Below are 25,599 nucleotides of genomic sequence, written 5' to 3'. Positions count from 1 at the left end.
CTGGCCCTTTCCTCCCCCACCCAACCAGATCCCAGTTGCCGCTCACGAACAACCTCTCTGGCTCCTGATCGAGTTACTTAATGGCCATGATCCCAGAGACTCAGAAACAAATCTCAGAACCCAGCGGCTTTAGGCAGAAATGCGTTCAGTCCCCGTAGTAGGTTACCGGTGCTGGGCCACTCCGGGGGGGAAAGGGTGCTGTCCCCCTGCCTGCTCCCCCTTGGCGGCTCAGTGGCTGCCATCCTCCAGAGGTCATTGGACAGTCAGAATTGGGCCCACAGTGATGAGATATGCAAGGCCTCGCAGGATGGGGGTGGAGCCGGCCCTTTCCTACTCAACCCAACGAGATCCCCAGTGGCCGCCCACGAACGGCCTCTCTGGCTCCTGATCAAGCTGCTTAACGGCCATGATCCAAGAAACTCAGGAACAAATCTCGGAACTCAGCAGGTTTTGGCAGAAATCCCTCCAGACTTAATTGTTAAAATTTTGGAATTCCAAAAAACACATGGCCACTGCTGTGGCTGAGCAACATCATATGTTATTCATAACCAGCAATAGAAAACAAAGTTCCTACTGTTGATTTTTCCGCAGATCTGAGTGTTGGGGTAAAATCCTAAATAATAATGGTGGGTCTGCTGAACTCCACAAGAAGAAAACATCCAACCCCATCAAAAAATGGGGCGACGAAATGAACAGAAACTTTCTCAAAGAAGAAACCTGAATGGCAAAAAGGCACATGAGAAAATGCTCTACATCATTAATCATCAGGGAGATGCAAATCAAAACAATGAGACATCATCTCACACCACAGAGACTGGCCCACATCCAAAAGAACAAAAGCAACTGGTGTTGGTGCAGATGTGGCGAGAAAGGGACCCTCCTTCACTGCTGGTTCCCACCGACTGTTTCAGCCTTTTGGAAAACAGTATGGACAATTCTCAAAAAAATTAGAAATTGAGCTCCCATTTGACCCAGCAATACCACTCCTGGGAATATATCCCGGAGAGGCAAAAAAGTATAGTCGAAATGACATCTGCACTTCTGTGTTCATTGCTGAACTGTTCACAATAGCCAGAATCTGGAAAAAAAATGGAGTGCCCGAGAACAGATGACTGGTTAAAGAAACTTTGGTACATCTATACAACGGAGTACTATGTAGCTGTTAGAAAAGATGAAGTCATGAAATTTATATATAGGTGGTACTACATGGAAAGTATCATGCTAAGCGAAATGAGTCAGAAAGAGAGGGACAGACATAGAAATATTGCATTCATCTGGGGAACATAAAGTAAAAAAATAGGAGACTAACATCCAAGAATGGCTAAGATAAGTACCAGGAGGTTTACTACATGGCTTGGAGGCCAGCCGCACATGCTTGGGGAAAAGGCAGCTTAGATAGAAAAGGGAGCACCAAATAAAAGGTGTTGGGAGGATGGGAGATGCATGCTGAAAGTAGACTATAGACCAAACATGATTGCCACTCAATGCCTCTTTTGCAAACCACAGCACCCAAAAGGAGAGAGAGAACAAAAGGGAATGCCCTGCCACAGAGACGGGGTGGGATGGGGTGGCTGGGGGTTGGGAGGAGGGCTACCAGGATCTTTGGTGGTGGAGAATGGGCACTGGTTGAGGGATGGGTACTTGGTCATTATATAACTGAAACCCAAGCACAAAAAGTTGTAAGTCTACAACTGTACCTCATGGTGTTTCACTAATAAAAATTAAAAAAAAAAAAGCAAAGCAAAAAAAAAAAAAAGGTGGGTCTGATGTTGAAATATTGAATGTAATCAAAGTAGAGAGAGAGAGTAATGTGGAAACCATCTTCCCCACAGGTAAGGGGAGGGTGTGGGATGGGGTATATACTGGGGTTTTTGGTGGTGGAAAATGGGCACTGGTGAAAGGACGGGTGTTTCTTTATATGACCGACATTTAAACCTGAAACTGCTCTCACGGTGATTCAATAAGTAAAATTATAAAAAAGAAAAAAAAAGTAAGGTGGAGTTCATGCCCAATTCAATCAGCCAAATCAATGGCTGAATAAATAGCAGTACTCCTACAAAAAAAATAATGAAAGCCATTCCTCAGGCTAAAGCACAGATATTAGTAATAATAGACATACCTATCATTGCTACTTAAGAATCGTCAATCCAAGTAATCAAATTCATTTTAAACTTAGCTCATTTAAGGCTACTACTTCAGCACTTTATTTTTAAAAAATTATTTATTTATTTATTCTTTTTAGGTCACACCTGGCAATGCACAGGGGTTACTCCTGCCTTTGCACTCAGGAATCACTCCTCGCGGTGCTCAGGGGACCATATAGGATGCTGGGAATCGAACCCAGTCAGCCGTGTGCAAGGCAAACGCTCTACCCACTGTGCTATCACTCCAGCCCCTACTTCAGCACTTTAGCTGCCATCCTTTGACACTGTTTTCATAAAATGTGCATGTTTCTCCGTAATGAATACTTAAGCTTCAGCAGGTTTCTCTATATTAACTTGTGTATTTTCTTGATTGGAATATATATATTTTTTGGTTATTAATCTAGAGAGAAGCTGAAATTTGGAAAGACTAATGCTTAGAAACTCAATGATTGATAATCATGTGTTTTCTTGAAATATAAGACAATTAATTTGATTGACTATCAGACTGGCAAAGTATGGGTGATAGAGACTTTTACTTGGTTGACTCTTTTCAAATTTTCATGGACTAATACTAATTTTGGATCTGATTGCCTTAGTTGTTTTATTTTTTGTTATTTCTTAAAATACTGTTAACATTCCAAATATCTACTCAAGATGTTTTACTGCTTTTGGCATTTTTGGATTCAATGAAATATGCAATATGTCATCACTAGCAACACAGTTCACTGTCACTGTCACTGTCCTCCCATTGTTCATCGATTTTGCTCGAGCGGGCCCAATAACATTGTGAGACTTGTTACTGTGTTTGGCATATCAAATACATCATGGGTAGCTTGCCAGGCTTTGCCGTGTGGGCTCAATACTCTAGGTAGCTTGCCGGGCTCTCCGAGAGGGCCAGAGGAATTGAACTCGGGTCAGCCATGTTGGCCATGTGCAAGGCAAAAGTTCTACCCACTGTGCTATCGCTCCACAGTATAATTTTATGAATTAGATGAAAGTTATCTAACATTATAAGTTTATGAAATTGGTTGGCTAATGAGGTGACCAAAAAGCAGTGTTTTCCCAAAAAAGGGAGGAGGCTGGAGAGATAGAATAGTAGTGGGTAGGGTGTTTGCCTTGCACACGGCTGACCTAGGCTCAATCCCTGGCATCCCATATAGTTCCTTCCCTGACCATTGCCAGTGATTTCTGAGCACAGAACCAAGAGTAACCCCTGAGCATCACTGGGTGTGGCCCACAGACAAAATCAAAAAAACAACCCCAAACCACCACAAAGCAAACAAGTTAAAACCAAAAAATAGATGAAAAAGAAGAAAAAGAAGAAATGTTCTATAATCTTGAACTTTTAAACACACAGCAATGCTACTACAGATAAGGAAAGAGCTAGGGAACAAATACCTAGCCCTGTAGGAATGGGTAAAGGTAAAGGTAAAGGCCCTCCCGTTGATCGTCGATTTGCTCGAGCGGGCCCAGTAACGTCTCCATTGGAGACTTTGCTGTTACTGTGTTTGGCATAACTTAGGAATCTAAATTTCTTTGGATTAATCTCTCTCCCTGATAAGGCTTATATCTGTGTGGGGATGTATGTTGGCAGAGAGGAACAGTGGAGGAGTAGAACTTTTAATGTGTAACACAGCCCAAATTTCTTGTTTGAAAAGAAATTGTAAAAAGCAGACAACTGGGCCCCACTTGTTGCTATTTCTGGCCGGACAGTGATGTAGATGAGAGAACACAGCAGATGGGACATTCTTCTCTCGCTTCTATTGTTCTGACTTCAGATAAACTTCAAACTTGGGCTATGTATGTTAATCCACCATGGTTTTGAGGTGAATATTAAATGCCAATTAAATGCCACTCGTTTAACTGAAAGTTATGAAACAAAATTTTAACTTTCTTTTATTTTTTGCTTTTTGGGTTACACCCAGCGATGTACAGAGTTTATACTTCTGGCTCGTGCACTCAGGAATTACTCCTGGTGGTGCTCAGGGGACCATAAGGGATGCTGGGAATCGAACCTGGGTCGACCACATATAAGGCAAACGCCCTGCCCACTATGCTATTGCTCCAGTCCTTAACTTTCATAATGGAGCTCCTGAACTTTCCCAATGAAACTAGGGACATGGCTCAGTGGTAGAACATTTGCTTGCATGTGTGAGGCCCTGGATTTGATCCCTGATAGTGAAAAAAAAAATAAGGCCTCTGTTCAGTTAGAGACTACAGAGATGAAACAGTGGGTTGTCTTGTATGCATTGGAACCAGGTTTGATATCTGACATCATACCGGGTCCCTTAAGCATCACTAGAAGTGATCCTTGAGCTCAGGGCCAGGAGTAAGCCTTGAGCACAGCTGGGTATGGCTCCGAAACCCAAACTAAAGAGAATATTAATTATTTTCTGGGTGTGTGCAGCAATTCTCTACCTGCAGACACAAATTCTTGAAGAAATGCAAAACCAGGAAGATTATTTTTTAGGGACTTGTACTAAATGTTTGTATCTCAGTGTTCCAGGGGTAAGGAATGTAGCTGGAGGCCACAGAGGAGATAACGATCATCCTCGGATCTGCCAATTCTTACTTTTGGAAACAACATGTCTCTACTTGGTATCAGTGGTCGGACATACTGGCACGCAACCCAGAGAGGAAATGAATCATAGCTATTAGTTTTGAAGGAGGCATTTATCAAAAGATCTTCAAAGAAGGCTGGGCCACTTCTCCCATGATCACTCTTCATTTATTTATTTAATGTTTTGGTTTGGGAACCACACCCAGTTGTGCTCATGGTTTACTCCTGGCTCCGTTCAGGGATCATGCCTGGAGAAAGCCTTGTGACCATATGGGATTCCAATGACCAAACCCGGGTCCGTTAGTTGTGTGCAAGGCAAGCACCCTACCTACTGTACAATCTCACCAGTCTTCTTCATTTCTTTTTAACCCAAAATGTATCCCATCTGAGCCCAGGCCACTGCACTAGCCTTTGGGGACAGATAAACAGCAAGAGGAGGAAACAGGGAGAATCCCATCAGAAAGGTGATAGTCCAGAAAGAGAAACGAACCCTGGGCACAGCCAGAAACAAAGTAGAAAATGCCTCAGTTCTTGCCAACACGAAGCAAATGAATGCTTAACTAAGATCAGAAGAAATAAGTCAAGCACCAGAGCAATTCAACAGAAGGCAGATTACAAAACCAAACCAAATCAAACAAAAAACAACTCCAAACCAAAAGACGGCAGATTTCCCAGGAAGCAGACTCTCTGAGGCACAGAACCAAAGAATTTTCTGGTGCTTTTCCCTGGCAAGAGTAGATGTAGCAAAAGACCACACCCACTTTTCCTGTCTCAAGCCTGAGTCTCTTAAGCTCACTGTAGCACAGTGGATCGAACTCTGGTCAGCCGTGTGGGCCACACGCAAGGCAAACGCTCTACCCGCTGTACTATTGCTCTAGCCCACAGTGGGTAGGGCGTTTGCCTTGCATGTGGCCCACACGGCTGACCCGAGTTTGATTCCTCTGCCCCTCTCCAAGAGCCTGGCAAGCTACCGAGAATATCTCGCCTGCACAGCAAAGCCTGGCAAGCTACCCATGACGTATTCGATATGCCGAACACAGTAACAAGTCTCACAATGTTACTGGGCCCACTAGGGCAAATCGATGAACAGCTCACTGTATGTGAAGTAAACTTTGTAGGCAGGTTTTAAGGTTTTAAGATAGTCTGCAATGATAATAATTTTGATGAGAGTTGAAAACTAAAAATTGTGACTTTACAGACTATAGCTTTTAGTATAGGTGGGAATCATGGTGATAAAGTTTCGATGGAGGGAACTGTTTGGAACAGCAGATAAATTCAGAGAAAGAGAGAGAAAATGTGTGTGCGTGAGAGAGGGAGAGAGTGTGTATGTGTGTGTGTGAGAGAGCATGTGTGTGTGAGGGAGTGTGTGTGTGTGTGTGTGTGTGAGAGAGAGTGTGTGAGAGTGTATGTGTGTGGGAGAGGGAGTGTGTCAGAGAGTGTGTCTATGTGTGAGAAAGAGAGAGAGAGAACAAGAGAGAGAGAGAGAGAGAGTAGAGTTAGAGTAACAGGAGAAGGGGTTGTCATTCTGAAACCAGCATACTTACTAACACCTTCCCACCCATAGTGCTCCTGAAGAGTGGAAAGTGCCGATCTACCCCCTGTTATTTATTTATTTACTTTTCTGGGTTTTGAGTTACAGCCAATGCCCCTAAGGACTTACTCTTGGCTCTGTATTCAGGGATCACTCCTGGTGAAGCTTGAGGAATCAGAGCCAGGGATCAAACCCAGGCCAGTAGCATGCAAAGCAAATGCCTCATCCACTGTACTTTGACTGTGCTATCCAGCCCCCCTATTTGTTATTTTAGAGAAGGAAGAGCTACATATCAAAGGGACCAATTGAGTGGAATGAGGTGACAGCCAGGATGATCATCTGATAGCATCATATTCCTTTGGATTATTTCTCTGCTCTGACCATCCAATGATTTCAACTGATTTAGGATTGATCGTATTACAATAATGAACATCTGCCCCAGTCCTTAAAACAGCTGCTCCATCACTCCCTAACAAAATTCTATCCTTTACCTTGGCTGTGAAGCCAAGATTCCTATTCAGATTCCTCTCAGGTTTAACTGAGCTGCCTCCATAATTGGAATCAATCGAAATGCTGGACTTCTTGTCCTCGTTAGTTTGGACTCTGTCTCAGAGGCATCGTTAGAGCCATACGTGAGTTTTTGCTCACAAAAGTAGAAAAGACAGAGAGATTACCTGCCAGGGTAGTATCTGGAGTGTGGAGAGAAAAATCCATCATGAAGAAGGAGACTATTTTTAGTTTAGAACCAGTTCATTTGGCACCAGGGTCAAAAAAAAAAAAAAGAAAAAGAAAGAAAGAAAAAAGAAAGACAAGTATGAATGAAGTGGTAATGCCATGGCATCCCAGGAAGAAGAAAGAACCTGCAGGGATGGGGTGGGGGAACAAAGGAGTTTATGGACCCTGGAGGAAAGTAAAGGAAAGCCTGGAGGTGAGGATGTGGTGCAGAGGGCAGCCAGTTGTTAAGGTTCTCTGCAGCTTAGTATTTACTGCAAGAAAGCCAGAGACTGATCAGAGAACATGTTTCAAGGGGAATACTAGGGAAGAAGGGAGACTTGACTTGGGGAGTCCTTGGAGGGGCGGCTTTGGATCCGGGGAGCAAAACTAAAAGAGCGTTGGTGGCAGATCTGGAAGATTTGCCTGCGGAAGGAGGAAGGGGAAGGAGAACCAGAGCCCGCCCCTTCCGGCCAGCCCCTGGCAGAAAGCTGGCCCCAGCCCCACTGCAGGAGGAAGAACAAGGATTCTACTGGATACCAAGGTTCAAAGGGTCTGAAACAGGAAACTGGTCCTAACAAGAGAAGCAGGAGGCGCCATCTCCCAAAGGCTTGGGGGAGGGGTGCTTATGGATGCAGTTGGAAATCCAAGAGAAATTGTGTTTTCAGTGAGTCCGAGCAAACCCAGATTTCTGCTCTAACGGGTTTTGAAAGAGCAGAATCAGGGCACAGTGGGGCTCACTCTGGCTGTGGGTCTGGGCCTATTTCCGACACACAAGGCTTCAGAGACTTAGGACCACAGGCAAGGTGCTGATCCAGTCCAGCGAGACACCCCTGGGCAGCGTTAGCTTTGGATTTGTGTTGTTGTAGCACATGGTCAAGCCTAAGTGTTTCCTTTCCCACTGCGTAAGGACAGATGAGAGTCCTGCCATTGGAAACACACATATGGTTGATGTCCTAGAAGGATAAGCTGGATGATTAAGAATTAGATCCCTGAGTCAAATCAAAAGAAGGACACACAGGGGCTGGAGCCATAGCACAGAGGGTAGGGCATTTGCCTTGCATGCAGCTGACACAGGTTCAATCCTCAGCATCCCATATGGTCCCCCAAGTACTGCCAGGAGTGATTCCTGAGTGCAGAGCCAGGAGTAACCCCTGAGTATCACTGGGTGTGACCCAAAAAGCAAAACAAACAAACAAAGGGCATATCCCTATAATTCTGGCCCCCAGAAATGTTCTGGATCTAAACCAGAGTTTTGGTGAACAAATAGTTTTTTGGGAAGGGGGGGGGTTGTTGGACCACATCCAGCAGTTCTTAGGGCTTACTCTTGGCTCTGTGCCCCTGTGCTCCTCAGGGAACCCAATGGGATGCCAGGGAGCAAACCAGGGTCAGTTGAGTGCAGGGCAGGCACCTTGCCTCTGTACTATCTCTCCAGTCCCTAGAGGCCTGTTTAAAAGACAACTAGGGGCAGTCAGTATTCAAAGTATCAAAAGGACTCTGATCAGCACATTATTTGAGAAAATGTGATGAGGATTAAGGGAGCTAATGTATGTCAATTGTTTAGATCAGGAACTGCCACCTTAAAACAACCTATTGATTAAAGTTAGTGACAACCCATTAATATTATTTCACTATCAGTTGCTTGAATTTAAGAAACACAAATTTCGTTAAGCCACAGGCTGGAAGGAAAAAATGTTTGGGGAAGGATCTCTATTTTCTTGCTTCATTAACCCCAATTATAAAAAAAAAGATAAAAATGTGAGGCTCAGAAAGATGACAGGAAATATCTAAGCTCACAGCATGTGGCCAGATGGGACTTGGTGTTTCAGAGGTTTGTGTTGTATCTTGACACCTGTGTTTTCCTTTGCCTCTTTGTAAGAGCTTGTAATAAATACTCTGCGTTCATTCAATGAATTCACCTTTGAATAAGAATTTAGTTACTTCTTGAGAATGGAAATTATTTCCTGAATCTAATGCAATAATGTCGGGTTTGGAAGAGGGATGTGAGGAGAAGGAGAATGACAGAATCTCAGTTGTAAAAATCCCTTTTATATCTCGGATAGAAGAGAAAAGAGAGTTTATATTGTCTTTTAGAAAATAAATATAGCTCTTTGTCTTACCTATTTGGGACAGTTCAGACAGGGAATCAAAAAATGATATTAGGGGAAAAATGATATTAGGCAATTTGAGTAAGGTTTTACAATTAAAACAAAGACCCGAAGAATCACAGTATTTCAGTTAGCAAAGCATTGTGGTAGTTTTGCACTGGTGAATGAAAAGAGTTAAGAAAATAAAGGCTGCTACTATGCAGTTTTAATTGGAAAGCATAAATCCAATGATGCTTTGAAAATGAAATGCTTATAATCTTCATTTGTACATTAATATTTTAGATATATGCATAACATACATGGAAAAGATGATTTTAAGAATAAATGCCAAGTTAATGAAAATTTAATACGTTGCCACATTTGGCTATATGTACGTATTATATAAACACTATTTATCATAAGTTATAATAAAATGTGTGTAATTTTGAGGCAGTTGTATCTCAGTGAAAAATGAGAAACAAATGAACGGCTTATTAAGTTAAAATGAAATTAATAAGAAAGCAATTTAGGAAAGAAAAGATATTTTGAAAAGTTTATGCTTCAAGAACATGTAATTAATGGCTTCTGACTTTAGCTGATTTGAACATATAAAGGAACAATGTGTTATAATCTTTCTGTTATTTCCAGAAGACATCCTTCCTTATTAAATTCCACTTGAGATCTGTCACAAAATGTTTTTTTAATTTCCCCATTTAATGATTTAGACATGAAAAGACAGAGGGTTAATGGAAATATTATTTATAATTCTGACTAAAGTAGAGCTTTGCAATTATAGCACATTGATTTACTCTAAGACACACTTTGTTGGTGGATTTTATCCTCAAGGTCCTTCCTAGATTTATCTTCGACTTCCTTCTGGTAAATGCTTTGTTAAGAGGATAAATTACGGATGTTTATGTTTCGGAAATTCTCCGGAAGATGCTTCAATTATCTCAGGAATTCTGTGGTCATCTTCTTATTTAAAACTCTGCATTTAAAAATTTTCCACAAGGCTGTTGGGATTATTTGATAAGGCAGCAGCTCAGGGTTTAAGAATTCAGAAGAGAAATGGAATGAGATATTTGGATATGGGGGTTTTGCATTGATTTAAATTCACCTACAATGGACCAACATTTAAAAGGCTAGTATTAGATATGCACTAAAGGCTTAGACTTGGAATGTCTTATCTCTTGGACTAAGAGAAACTGCAAAAATATAGCATACAAGAGTGGGGAAAAATTGCAAAAAGGATTGGAGCACATGCTTTGCAGGTTTGACCCCCGACATCACACAGTTCCTTAAGCAGCCTTGGGGGCCACCATCGAAGCAAGGAGCTTGGTGTACTCTGAACACCACTGAGTATGGACACCAAAGTCAACCAAAATAAAATAAAACAATACAAGAACCACATGACAGCTATCAGGGCACGTCTTCATGTTGTCTGACCACTAGGCATCACGAGGCATAGTGAAACTTTTATGTGAGTATTTCATGTAATTAGCTGGAATTCATTCACCTGTTATAATTTTAATCTGACAGACTATGCTCATCAAATCTTGGGATACAATTTGGGCTGAATACACTATATGATCAAAATTACATTGATTATGTCAGGTCATGTGAAAACATTTCCTATCACAATTCTGAATGACAGACTTTAAGTTCTTAGAGATTTGCATGAAAAATTTGTGAAATGTGAGAAAGCTTGAAGCCTTAATGGCTTTTACTGTGCTATTAAAAAAAATCTCCACAGACTAAACCACAGAAAAGAATCTCCCTTCTGTTTGAAGAGCACACCTGCCTTGCTGCTTGAATATTTCATGAGTTCCTGCTCAAAAACACAAAAACAAAACAGAAGAACCAACCCAACAACATGACAAGTGAGAACTGACTCAACAAAAGACTTTTGGAATTATCTGTCTAGAAGTTCAGAGAGGGAGCAGATAATAAATAGTAATCGTGAAACAGTGACTGATTTCTTTGCTCTGATTTTTAAATGTCTGCTTCTGTCTTATCAAACACGCTGAATAAACATCTCTAACAAATGAATTTCCTACCTTGGCTTTACAGCACTTTCCCCAATAAACTCTACTTTATTGCTTTTGGCTTTTGCCAGGAAAAGAGTAACAACAAAATCAACTTCCTCTTTTTTTTTTTTCCAGGCAGGTTTTTGTAGCTGGACTTGTTTTCGTTCTGAGGAGTCTGTTCTTGGAAAAAGACAGACTGGGAGTTTGTTTTCTTGAATGTTTGGGTGCCAGCTCTTTCCTGCCTTTTCCCCTCTTTTCATTTATTGCTTTATACAATTCCAGGCACATCTTGAATAACTGCAGGAACTCAAATACTATGCCCTACTTTATCATTCAAAATCACTGCATCACTGTATCACTGTCCTCCCGTTGTTCATCAATTTGCTCGAGTGGGCCCAGTAACGTCTCCATCATGAGACTTGTTACTGTGTTTGGCATATCGAATACGTCACGGGTATTGCCAGGCTTTGCCATGTGGGCGAGATACTCTCAGTAGCTTGCTGGGCTCTCTGAGAGGGGCGGAGGAATCGAACTCGGGTTGGCCATGTTGGCTGCGTGCAAGGCAAACGCCCTACCCGCTGTGCTATCGCTCCAGCCCAAGTATCATTCAAAATACTTGGTGAAATCGGGTGGTGGTTGCATATTCTCCAAACAAAAGAATGTGATGAAATGATGCTACTGGTACAATTTACTCCAGAAGAATCGCTATTGTATAACGGAAGAAGCTCAAACAGTTATTTAACTGTCAACCATAGATACTTTGCTGGGATATTGTGTGATATCAATGATATCTACACCGATTAATGTAAATTGGTTAATGTATATTATTTAATGAATAAATGGTTAATGAATATTACTTTCATTTTAGCCCACTCATGGAAGTTAGAATAGGGTTAATGTGCTGTCTCTATTGATTTTCAGTTTTACTTAATATTTATTTATGGGCTGGAGCGGTAGCACAGCGGGTAGGGCGTTTGCCTTACAAGCGGCCAACATGGCCGACCTGAGTTCGATTCCTCCGCCCCTCTCGGAGAGCCTGGCAAGCTACCGAGAGTATTCGATATGCCAGACACAGTAACAACAAAGTCTCCAATGGGGATGTTACTGGGCCTGCTCGAGCAAATCGACGATCAACGGGAGGGCCTTTACCTTTTACCTTTACCTTTACTTAATATTTATATCACTTTTTGATTTATCACTGTCACTGTCCTCCTGTCGTTCATCGATTTGCTTGAGCGGGCACCAGTAATGTCTTACAACAAATTGTGGACTTGTTGTTATTGTTTTTGGCATATTGAATACGTCATGGGTAGCTTGCCAGGCTTTGCCGTGCGGGCAAGATACTCTCGGTAGCTTGCTGGGCTCTCCGAGAGGGGTGGAGGAATCAAACCCAGGTCGACCATATGCAAGGAAAACGCCCTACCCGCTGTGCTATTGCTCCAGCCCTTTTGATTTATAAAAGGTTTTTTTTTTTAAATAAATTTTCTTAATCTTTTATTTGGAATCCAAATTCCAAAGGTAAGGTTGAAGAGACAATGAAACTGTCTTCATTTGGGTAATTATATTTGTGTACCCTAAATTAGAAAAAACTATTTTGGGGGGTTGGAGAGATAGTACAGCAGGCACGTAGACCAGGGTTCAATCGCTGACACCTTATATGGTTCCCTGAGCTCCGGCAGGAAAGATTCCTAAGCTCAGAGCCAGGTGTACTGCCTGAACAACTACTGTGTGCCCCCACCTCTCTGAAAAAAAAAAGAAAAAGAAAAAGTTTAAAAAATGAAAAAAATTATTTTGAAGGCTGAAAAGTTTGGATGCCATTAGAAAATTATCTATAAACCATTGACTCTCTCCTCTCCTACCAAAATTTGGCACTTGTTTGTGGTTGGGGGTGGTTTTAGGCACTTTTAATTGTGATCCACTTTGGCTATCAAGTGTAATATATTCTTTTTACCTGGTACTTTTCAACAGAGGAACTACAATCAATAAATTTTCCTTTAGTCAGATATATTTAAATTGTAGAAGGTAAAAATAATAAAACTATTTTTTTTAGCCAGAAAAAAAGCATTAGAAATAAGAAATTGTGATGTTTAACAAAGCTGACACTTCAGGAAAAAGGTAAAGTATGGAAAAAATTTACATGATTTAATGGAATCACCTTACTGGTGGGTGTGAGGGAGGGTTTGGGCCACGCCTGCGAATGCTTGGGGGAGACTCCCAGTTCTGTGCTCCAGTGAGCTCTGGAGGCCACGTGGTGCTGAGGTTAGAACCAAGATTGGTTGCATGCAAGGTAAGCACTTTAATCCTTATAGTTTTACACCTAGACTCATAAGTATAGTGTTTTTTCTGGAAAAAAGAATAGTAAAATGCCACCTTTCTTTCCAGAGGGGGGAGGGCGGAAGGGACCAACACCCTTTCCCCTCTGGCAGACTTGATGGCCTGGGTTAACACATAACCCGTTCACTTTTCTGCTCCAAGCTGCTGGGTTATGCATTAAGTACTTGTGTTTCTGGGGCTGTGGCCGTGCTCAAAGCTTAACTATGATTTTCAGAGAGAAACGTTAGGTGGTTTACTTCCCATGGATCACTTTGTGTATAGAGAGCAGGTATGAGCCGGGGGTGTGGGGGCGACTAAAACCTCATGGGAAGGGGGGCGTTCCGGTCCGTCCTTCACGCCCTACCGAGGCCACCAGTTGCCCCCCACGAGCGGCTCTCCAGCACGGCCACAGCCCCAGAAGCACAAGGACTTAATGCAGAACCCAGAAGCTTGGAGCAGAAAAGTGAACGGACTATGCGTTAATCCAGGCCATCAAATCTGCTGGAGGGGAAAGGGTGTTGCCCCATTCGCCCTCTCCTCTCTGGAAAGAAAGATGGCGGCCACATGGGAGCCTTGTGGACAGCAGACATGAGCCGGGGGAGCGGGGGCGACTAAAACCTCATGGGAAGGGGGGCGTTCCAGTCCGTCCTTCACACCCTACCGAGGCCACCAGTTGCCCCCCACGAGCGGCTCTCCAGCACGGCCACAGCCCCAGAAGCACAAGGACTTAATGCAGAACCCAGCAGCTTGGAGCAGAAAAGTGAAAGGACTATGCGTTAATCCAGGCCATCATGTCTGCCCGGAGGGGAACGGGTGTTGGTCCCTTCCGCCCTCCTCCCTCTGGAAAGAAAGGTGGCGGCCACATGGGAGCCTTGTGGACAGCAGGTATGAGCCGGGGGTGTGGGGGTGACTAAAACCTCATGGGAAGGGGGGCGTTCCGGTCCGTCCTTCACGCCCTACCGAGGCCACCAGTTGCCCCCCACGAGTGGCTCTCCAGCACGGCCACAGCCCCAGAAACACAAGTATTTAATGCAGAACCCAACAGCTTGGAGCGGAAAAGTGAACGGACTATGCGTTAATCTAGGCCATCAAATCTGCTGGAGGGGAAAGGTTGTTGCCCCATTGGCCCTCTCCTCTCTGGAAAGAAAGATGGCGGCCACATGGGAGCCTTGTGGACAGCAGGCATGAGCCGGGGGAGCGGGGGCGAGTAAAACCTCATGGGAAGGGGGGCGTTCCGGTCCGTCCTTCACGCCCTACCGAGGCCACCAGTTGCCCCCCACGAGCGGCTCTCCAGCACAGCCACAGCCCCAGAAGCACAAGGACTTAATGCAGAACCCAGCAGCTTGGAGCAGAAAAGTGAATGGACTATGCGTTAATCCAGGCCATCAAGTCTGCCAGAGGGGAAAGGGTGTTGCCCCATTCGCCCTCTCTTCTCTGGAAAGAAGGATGGCGGCCGCATGGGAGCCTTGTGGACAGCAGGTATGAGCCGGGGTGTGGGGGCGACTAAAACCTCATGGGAAGGGGGGCGTTCCGGTCCGTCCTTCACGCCCTACCGAGGTCACCAGTTGCCCCCCATGAACGGCTCTCCAGCACGGCCACAGCCCCAGAAGCACAAGGACTTAATGCAGAACCCAGCAGCTTGGAGCAGAAAAGTGAAAGGACTATGCGTTAATCCAGGCCATCATGTCTGCCCGGAGGGGAAAGGGTGTTGGTCCCTTCCGCCCTCCTCCCTCTGGAAAGAAAGATGGCGGCCACATGGGAGCCTTGTGGACAGCAGGTATGAGCCGGGGGTGTGGGGGCGACTAAAACCTCATGGGAAGGGGGGCGTTCCGGTCCGTCCTTCACGCCCTACCGAGGTCACCAGTTGCCCCCCGCGAGCGGCTCTCCAGCACGGCCACAGCCCCAGAAGCACAGGGACTTAATGCAGAACCCGGCAGCTTGGAGCAGAAAAGTGAAAGGACTATGCTTTAATCCAGGCCATCATGTCTGTCCGGAGGGGAAAGGGTGTTGCCCCAGTCGCCTTCTCCTCTCTGGAAAGAAAGATGGCGGCCGCGTGGGAGCCTTGTGGACAGCAGGTATGAGCCGGGGGAGTGGGGGGCGACTAAAACCTCATGGGAAGGGGGCGTTTCGGTCTGCCCTTCACGCCCTACCGAGGCCACCAGTTGCCCCCCACTAGTGGCTCTCCAGCATGGCCACGACTCCAGAGCACAGAAACCAATTTCTTAACTATCTGACTTTCAGTATAAATACTTCCAGGGTCAATAAGTAAAATAGCAGAAATCCAAAACCAACATTTAATTCTTGAACCCAGCTGTAGAAAGCAAATCACGTCACAATGCTTTTTCAGCATGTCTGATTTGGGGTGGGGGGGTAAACTCTAAATAATAGTGGTGAATATTTTATTAAAACAATGAATCTAATCAAAGCAGATAGAGTGTTAACTAGAATTCATCTGCCCCACAGGGACTGGGAGGGGTGGGGGGTGGGGTTTTATTGGGGTTCTTCATGGTAAAAAAAAAAAAGTATTGGTAAAGGGAAATGTGTTTGATATTTGCATGACTGAGACCTAAACCTGAAAGCTTTGTAACCTTTCCCAAGGTGATTCAATAAATAAAAAAAAAAAAAAAAAAAAAAAAAAAAAAAAAAAAAAAAAAGAATAGTAAAATGCCAGAAAAATGATGGGACCACATTTCAGTTAACATCAGTGCATAAGCATACACTTTCAGGAAGCTCAAATAGCATAATCATACATATATCTATAGACAATAAAATGTGGTGGATAGTGTTGGAATTATGTGCATGAGAAACCAATATTAATATTACTGTAAACTCAATTTAAAAAATTTTACAATGTGGATAAAGAGCTATCAAAAGAGAAAGGGAACTCTTGTACCAAGCACTTCTGGGTTTGGAGGAGGTTTGGGAAAATGATTTCTCTTTTGCTATTTTACTATTTGCTCTTGGGTTAGATCAAACTGAGTAACTGCATTCCATAGGGAGATCATTGTTTTCTGTTTTTTTCCCCCTTTCCCTGTGATTTTCCAGGTTGTTATAAAGACTTGTGATCCATTTACTCTAGTGAGAACATGTTCTAATGATTCTGTAAATGACAAGATAATTCAATGTTATTAATCAATTTTACCCAGTGGTCTTTAAACTAAGAGAATAATATGAGGAAGAGACAAAAAAATTAATTTGTTCACTTAACCACTAAGACAGGTAAGGGTTTCCATTTAGATTTAGTCATTCTTACATTTTTTTGTCAGAAAGTACAATTGGTCACATACGCTTTCTGACTAGTATGAATGAAACGGTAAATGCAATAATTTATTTGATTAAGGTCTGAGTGCTATTTTCTTGTATTGAAACCGACTTTGATTTTATTGTACAAGACACAAAGGTGATCTAGAGCAAAAATAAAATGACCAAACTTTGGCAGTCATTTGTGGAGGGAGAAGTCCCAGGTGCAGCTCGAATGCAGTATTTTTGGCTATTAACCTCATGAGCCTCAAGTTCCTATTTCTTGCATTAGTAATACCGTTTGCTGTTTGCTAACTTCGTTGCTAACTTTACTGTTGCTGTATCACGGCGGAGGGACTGGAAGTACTAAATCTTCATGGTCTCACCTTCTATAATCTTTCTAGAATTTCACAGCCTGAAAATATTGTAAGCCTGCAGCTGAATACTAATTTAATTCTTATTTCCTGTCAGCATTTTATTCATATCCAGAGGCAGTATATCTATATCTAAATGTATTTATTATATACTATGCATATACACTTACATATGGTACAGGTATAGTAACATTTTAATGTCTATATTTATAAATACATATTTATTTTCTGAGCCTGGAGAGGATTTTTTCTTTTTTTACTTTTTGGGCCATGCCCAGCGATGTTCAGGGATTACACCTGGCTCTGTACTCAGGAATAACTCCTGGCAGTGCTTGGGGGACCATATGGGATGCCAGGGATTGGACCTGGGTCAGTTGTGTGCAAGGCAAATGCCCTACCCACTGTACTATCTCTCCAGCCCTGGAGAGAAATATTTTTTTTTGTATCAGTCATGGAAAAAAGACATCTTCCCAGACTGATCTCAGATCTATGGAATGCTTCTCTACCTAGAGCCCCATGCTGATAAATTTGAAATTTGTGATTAATTGGCTACATATTTTTCAGCTTGATTTAAAAAGATTTCTTTCAAATTTCATGGAGAAAACAAAGCTAGTAATTTCCTTCTAAGGAGAAACATTTAGCAAGTGTTGGGGAATTATATTGTTTATTCTTGGCTTATTGGAAATGGATAAGCTGACTGAACAATTACATTTTTTGAGCTGGAGAGACATCTGACAATATATAAACCACAGTTCATTGTACACATAATGAATCTGAGTCCCATAAACATGATGTGAAATGTTTAGGATCAAAAAGCTAGTTAGACAATCCAAAATTATAATGTCCCACACTAAAATGGTAAAAGCAGATTTTAAATGATTTCATATGTTTTTTTTTATTTCAATGCTTTTATTTCCCAGACCAAGTGCTGCTTAATTTTTTGTCCAGGATTGGTAATTCGATGGTCACAGAGCTACATAGTACAGTAACTTAGTGTGTCAGAGAATGACCCTTGACCAGCAAATGTTAGAAATTTCTGACAAATGGCTGTTGAAATTGAGTATACATGATTTTGCTACTTCAAAATATTTCTGTGAATAAGACTTTAAAGCAATTTTTGTATTATATATGTGTGTGTGTACATATGCATATATATGTTATATAGAACATCTAGCTCTAGAACTTTCTAAGGTTCAGTAAATAGGAGATAGTCTCCTCAGAGCTGAGCTGAATGAAGCTACTGCAGTCTCTTAACTGTCTGTATAGACAATGCGAGTAGATCCATTTCCACACATCTCCTTTCACTGTCTTGAACTCCTTTGAACATTTGGTTGCACCATTTTGGAATTGCTTGAGCACTGTAGCACTCTCCTCCCGTTGTTCATCTATTTTCTTGAGCGGGCACCAGTAACATCTCCATTGAGAGACTTGTTATTGTTTTTGGCATATTGAATACGTCATGGGTAGCTTGCCAGGCTCTGCCGTGTGGGTGGGATACTCTCGGTAGCTTGCCGGGATCTCTGAGAGGGGCTGAGGAATCGAACCCAGGTCGGCTATGTGCAAGGCAAACGCCCTACCCACAATGCTATCGCTCCGGTCCAGAATTGCTCTAAACAGACATTTATCAGCAATGCCAAGAAGTACCATCTAGTTGCACAGTAGATAATTTCTGGGGATTATAAATAATACACTGGATTTTAAATAAATTGCTGATACTTAAGAACCTTGCCCTGATTTTGGAAACAAGAAGTGAATTCAGTGAGAAAAAAGGACAAAGGAAGAAAAAAGAATGAGGTAATAACAAGTACTTGGTTGCTTACCGATGTGACTGATTCTGCTTTTTTTTTTTTTTTTTGCTTTGTTTTGTTTTTGCTTTGTTTTGTTTTTAGGCTACACCCTGCAGTGCTCAGGGCTTACTCCTGGCTCTGCACTGAGCAGTTACTTCCTGTGTGCAAGGCAAGAACTCTATCTGCTGTACTATCTTTCCAGCTTCTGAACTATTCTGATATGCAGAAGATTTAAGCTAAAGAAATTCTTTAGACAATCTATTTTAAAGTCATTTTATATACATATAAACTTTTGTTCAAATATTTGAGCAGGGAGGATAACAAGATAGAACTATGTATTCTAGAGCGTTCAGATAAGAATGACCTTATGGCCGAGAAATACAATATTAATCATTTCCTTCTAATCTAAAGTCACTGGAATATGCTATTTGAATAAGTGATTACTCTTATTTGTACTTGATAACTAAGCCTGCATCAAATGTATTATTTCTTCTTATATTACATTGAAAAGAAAATCTACAGAATACCTACCATGTGCCGGATATGGGGTGGGGTGAGAATCTAGGGTTTTATCAAGCTGAATTAATTTTTTTTCTTTTTGGGTCACACCTGGTGTTGCATAGGGGTTACACCTGGCTCACGCACTCAGGAATTACTCCTGGTGGTGCTCAGGGGACCATATGGGATGCTGGGAACCGAACCCAGGCTGGCTGTGTGCAAGGCAAACACCTTACCCGCTGTGCTATCGCTCCAGCCCTGCTGAATTAATTTTTAATGCCCCAATCCCAAACAATAAAGGCTAAAAGGAAACGTGAGGAGGATTTGTTCTCAATCACTTCATTCAAGTTATTCAACTGAGTAACATGATTACATATTTGTTACAGTGCTGACATTTTCTCTTTTTTAGAAAGGAAACGGTCTTACCTGGAGGATCTTATCACCAGGCTGCAGCAGGTTAGATGCTGGTCCATCAGGCTGAACCCTAGTAACAAAGATACCCTATAAGTCAGAATTAACAGAGGTTAGGATTCTATTCTCAAGAACTAGGCCTACCTAAAATAAAATTTCATTCATACAGAAAACAATGAAAACATTCAAAACAGTATATACATGTATGTGTGACATGTTATCATAGTACATTAACCAAACCACCACTCTCCCAGTCAAATTTAAGAAAAACATCATCATTACTTGCATAGAAAAGTTGATTTTGTTTTTACTGTGCACAAATGACTTATAATCTCATCTCCAGGCATAGCCTTAATTTCTTAAATCATTTGAAATTTGAAATAGAATACTCAACTACTTCTTGTGCAACATCTGAACTTGCTTTAAGTAACTCTGCGTGGAAAGTGTCTCCTATTTGATAGATTATAACTTTGATGTGCCTTAAAATAAAAAACCTTACTAGAATTGCATATAAACCCTGCCTTATTTTAATGGGAATTACTTTGGGTGTTACTGAGAATTTCGAAGTAAAATATACACAAATTAACCATAAGAAAATTCCAACATTTATTTTATCTTAAAATTTAATTTATTTGCTTTTGGGGGAAGAGAAGTGTGGGCCACATGTGGTAGTTCTTGGAGTCTGTTTTTGGCTCTGTCCTTGGGGTGTGTCCTTTGTGGTTCTCAGGAGACCATGATGATGGAAACTGCATCTTCTGCATATAGCACACACACTCCAGCTGGTTAAGTTATCTCTTCAGCACTCCCAACATGCATGCAAACACTTAAAGTTGATTCCACATAGTCACATAATCCTTATATTAATTCATAAATAATTTTGCTGACCTCCTATATAAAGCAAATATTTACTTAATGCCTACCGCATCTAGACTTTGATGACTAGTGTCATGAAGATATATAGCAGTTAAGTTTCTGGCATCAATGAACTCACAATACAGTAGAGGATAAGTTAAAGAAACCAACAACTACAAAACAGAATCACAAGTACTACAGATGCAGAATAGGTTATAGAAGACCTTGAATCTGGCTATATTTAGTGGTGTTCAGGCTATGCCCAGGATCAGACACAGGGCTTTGGACCTGTGAAGCCTGGGCTCTACCACCTTGTGCTTTAGGATGAAAAGTAGCTGACTCATAAAGGATAAGTAATACATAAATAAATAAATAAGTAAATAAATAAAGGTTCCCACACTGACTGGGAAAAAGAGATGGAAGACAGAAGCAGCTGCAGTCCAAAAGCAAAAGTGTGTGAAAAGAAGTTACAGGTGTTCTCTTTGGCCTTGTGTGGTGATGGAGGACTGGGAGGGCTGTGGGAGATGATGAAACCGAAGAACATACTGGGAGCCACAATTTTTGTGGGGCGGGGGAACTCAAACAGTGCTCAAAGAGATCTGGGGGGCACTCTTAGAGAAACTTGGCCAACATAGGTGGAGGATGTGCTGTAGCTTGAACCCTGGAGAGCTGACGGTACTCAAGATCTCCAAGGTTCACCCAGTGATGTCCGGAGTTCTTTGACTGTATGGTGTTTTGTACTTCTGGTGTTTATGAACTTCTTAATGAAAGGCTTTGGAGTGACTTTTATCTTTCTTGTTTTCATTATTTCTTTCTCATCTAAACATGAAACTATAGGGTGGCATTAGAATACACAGAAAACTGCCTACCTTTTACTATTGTAATTCAATTTTCACAGCTTATTTTAAGGGCATAACTGGACAGTGCAGTTTTCCCTTCTTATCTGCAGGGGTTTGGTTCTGGGGTTCTCCCCACCCACGATGCTTCCAGCAGATACCAAATACTACAATTGCTCACGCCCTTCCTGTAAAATCATGTGGCAACTACATGTGACCTGTGCCTCTTCCTCATGCATTTGCAAACCATCTCAGGATTTTGTCTCTAGGTTATAGTTCCTAAAAGACCATAAATACAATGCAGATAGTTGCTGTTCTGTAATCTTTGGGGGAAAAGATTGAAGAAAAAAGTTTTAATCATAATGTAACTCTTAGAGATCTTGTATTGTAGTAAGTATTTTCCACCCAACTTGGTGGGTTGGTCAGATTCTCAAAAGATGCAATGGCAAATGTATAAAGACGAAGTCCTAGACAGCAGATAGAGAATTATACATGTCTTTGGTGAAAAAAGCATGTTTGATGTGAGATTTTGCTGGAATGTATTTCTATGCATATATTGTGTGTGAAGTTAGATGGAAGGAAGTATACATCCTTAAGAATATAGGTAAATCTATATCATACTTAAGGATCACGATCACGACCATCCTGTTTTTCGTCGATTGCCTCAAGCAGGCATCAGTAACGTCTCCTTTGCCCCAGCCCTGAGATTTTAAAAAGTGCCATATTCAAGGCTCTTTCAGGGTTAGGAGAATGAGACCCATCATTGTTACTGGTATTTGTCATATTGGGTACACCACGGGGAGTTTGTCAGACTCTGCCATGTGGACAGGTTGCATCTGGTAGCCTGCCAGGTTGTCCAAAGTAAGAATGAGATACTAAGATACTTAAGGATAATAGATAGATCTTTGGATTAGTGGTTTTATTATATATAAAATTAGTGGTTTTATATAGATTAGTGGTTTTATAGATATATAAAATTATATGTGGTTTTAATATATTAAATGTATTTATATAATATACAAATACATTTTTATTTTTAATTTATTTATCTAGATATATATCTTATATGTTTATATATAATATGTGGTTTATATATATATGTATATCTATTAGTCCAAGGATTTATCTCTTGGACTAGGGCAAAAAAGAGATAAAATACCTCTGTTTTTCCTTTTTGTTTTTTTGTTCCATCTAATTTTTTACAATGAAAACAGGCTACAGAAAACAATATTTGAAAAACATATCAGGTGATTGGTACCACTCTTAGGAGTAATATTTAGACAGCTAATCACTGTTGCAAATTCAGTTGTACTTGACTTTGAATAGGTTAATCAAAAAAGGACAAAAGAACCTGATTGCTTGAAATGGACATTTAAAGAAAATACACGGAGGGGCTGGAGAGATAGAACAGTGGGAAGAGTACATGTCTGGCACGGGGCCCAGCTGGGTTCAGTCTCCAGCACTACATATGGTACCTGAACCTTGCCAGGAGTGACACTTAAGCTCAGAGCCTGGAGTAAGCCCTGAGCATCTGGGCATGACCCCAAAACAAAACCAAAGCAAAGCCAAAAAACCCAAAAGGCAAGTAATCACATGGACTTATACAAGAGAAGTCTTGGGTTCATTCCCAATACAAAATCAAACAAACCAATCACAATGCAATGACTAATCTGGTGAATAGCGCTGATGGTAGGAAACAAAGATCCCCACAAACCTTTTCATAAAAACCTGAAGCTTTCCCTTCTCCATCAATACATTGTAGGATAACACTGATTTGTCCTTTCTCCCTTGCCATAGGGAGCTTAGGTTTATCCGGCTACACCCATCACAGAGTCACTTCCATTCCTTTGCTTATCTGTAAACTTTTCCTTTGTGCTCTGCTTCCCCAATTGGTCTATCGCCTTTTCTCCCTAATCAGACTCTGTTAACTTGTAAGGTCAGATTCTTCTAAGGACACTGGTCTTTTATTCATAAGTGAAATACCACTTTTCTCCTTCCTTTATGTTCTTTTGCATAGTGTACTTTAAAGCAATTTTCTTTCTGTATAGACACAGGCAGACAGTTAATGCTACGCTTTTGTAACTGGGAGTTAATTTACTCTGAAAAACATTCATTCCTGGGCATCTGTTCTCTTGACTTAAGCCTCAGCTGCCCTTACTTCCTAGCACCCCCAAAACAGGGTCCCGATGAGGGACTGGATGGACCCAGGCATCGAAATAGACCAGGCCAAAGTTCCACAATACTTAACTAAGTTAAGAGCATGGTCATGGACAAATTCTGTCATGATCCAAAAAGTAACAACTGAATTAGGACCCTGTTAGGGTTAGGAAAGACTAATCTGGCCTGAGCACTGTAGTCTCAGATCTATGGTGAGATGCCCCCAGGAGTGTCATCCTATAAACTTAATGTATCTCATACAAAATAATGAATATTATGAATGTTTATATGTTTGTTGGACTAAGGAAAGGAGAAACAGACACATAGATGGAATTTCATTCTTGGGTGGGTTCTGCTGAGTGAGAGTTTGTCCTAGAAGAAGGTTCCCCTGAGGGAAGGATTTTACCTCTGTTGATTGTATGACCACACCTATGTGTAATTGTTACCCCAACCCCTCATGCTTTTGGGGAGATAACGAAGGCTGTAAGAATGGGCAAGGGGAGAATTGAGAGAAGGAGAATGAAGTAGGATGTAGGGGAAGGATCAAGAGAATCAGGGAGAATCGAGGAGAATCCAGAAGTGTGAAGGAGCAGGATTCAAGAGGAGGATGAAGGGGATCAGGGAAAGGAGGAGGAAGAGAACGAAGACAAGATTGGAATAAACTGCAACTGACATCAACCAGCCTGGCCCTCATTCCCTCCTTCATCCACCCATCACCATTGGCCACCCCGGGGTGGAGGAAGTGGCGTGACACCACTGAACACAGGTGATGAGAGAGAGAGAGAGCCATTGTATTTGTTTTTTGAATACCCTTACTCGCCCTGCCCTTTACTCTTTCGTCGATTGCCTCGAGCAGGCCCCAGTAACGTCTCTTTCATCCTAGCCCTGAGATTATATTCAAGGCTCTTTACTCTTAGGGTCTCACAATTACCCAAAATATGCTCTTGTAGCCTTGGGTCCTGGTCGTGGAGTGGCCTTAGCCACTATTTCATCCCCACAGTCAGATTCTGTCTACCTAGTTAATTTTGATTGCTTTTCCTCAAGTCATTGTACAGGAACAGTTTTAATAACGTTGATAGGAATCCAGACCAGAGGAGCTGAATTATGACCAGCCCATCTGCAATGCTGGGAGGAACCTGCCTCCTGTAAGAATTCAAATGGAGTGTCTGTGGCAGGTTTAATTTCACCCATCACATAGCTCTGCAGGATTCAACCGCTGCTCTGAAGACGTGCTTTGAAGCTTACTGTTAATGTGGCCTGAGTCTTCTAAAGCATTTACTGCTGTTTCCTAAAGCTTAACTATTTCTTGTCAATCAATAAACTTCATCAGCTAAGAATTTCCTGGTGGCAGCTTCCTTTTTTCTATCTTCAGTTCCACCAGCGTACTACCATACTTGTCAAAATGTACCTCTGTGTGTGTTACATTTGATTAGAGTCAGTGGTATTCATTATTTGTGGAGGTGGAATATTTCCCAAAAGATTGCCTGCTAAAGCAGTGTCCTATTTTTCACTGTATGTATGTAGATAAACACTGCCATATGAAAGAGACCAAATCATTCTCAACCCAATTTGTGGTCTCCGCTACGATGAATGCTGATGAGAAATATGAAAATTTTGACACTGTTTTTGAAAAAGCTCCTTGTAGCCATGTGTCACACTTTGAACAAAATCATTTTATTTTGAGACTTCAAAGAGTGCTTAGGCACGGATGACAGCGTTTGATGGAGAGCCCATCGGACTATTTGGATTCTGAAAACGAGGGCAGTCTTTTCCTGCTACTTTGTGAAAAGTCTTTTCCTAACTTCTCAACAGGAAGCTGATTATAGGTATTAAGGATCTGATGAATTTTATCACTCTGTACTGCCAAGATATAAAGTATATACACTTTTTGTAACTTATGGCAGAATGCTAAAGGTGGAGGCACCTATCACATAACACATTCCTATCACCCTAATGACATTAGTTTAGAGCCAAACCATCTGCGCATGGAAGGATAATACCTCAGTACCTCTCTATTTCAATCACACACCGTGTTTTCATTTTTTCTTGGTTGACGCTCTATCAAATTACT

At 41.8% G+C, this 25,599-nt stretch overlaps 1 protein-coding gene across 7 annotated transcripts in view; it reads right to left on the bottom strand.

Annotated features, from left to right (window-relative positions):
- The window catches only part of LRRC7 (leucine rich repeat containing 7), a 628,763-nt gene that overhangs the window by 6,138 nt on the left and 597,026 nt on the right, over nt 1-25,599 (bottom strand). For 6 of the 7 annotated variants that reach the window (XM_056111009.1, XM_056111010.1, XM_056111007.1 and 3 more), the window contains one exon: nt 19,699-19,773. In XM_056111009.1, coding sequence (XP_055966984.1) covers nt 19,699-19,773 — 75 coding nt within the window. The remainder of the gene's footprint in view (nt 1-19,698; nt 19,774-25,599) is intronic. The other variant, XM_056111012.1, reaches the window with a different exon arrangement.

The sequence above is a fragment of the Sorex fumeus genome, unplaced genomic scaffold (assembly GCF_029834395.1).
Source record: "Sorex fumeus unplaced genomic scaffold, SorFum_2.1 ptg000011l, whole genome shotgun sequence".
Classification (NCBI taxonomy): domain Eukaryota; kingdom Metazoa; phylum Chordata; class Mammalia; order Eulipotyphla; family Soricidae; genus Sorex; species Sorex fumeus.
The sequence above is the reverse complement of the archived record's forward strand: the minus strand, read 5'-3'. Positions and strand labels throughout refer to the sequence as shown.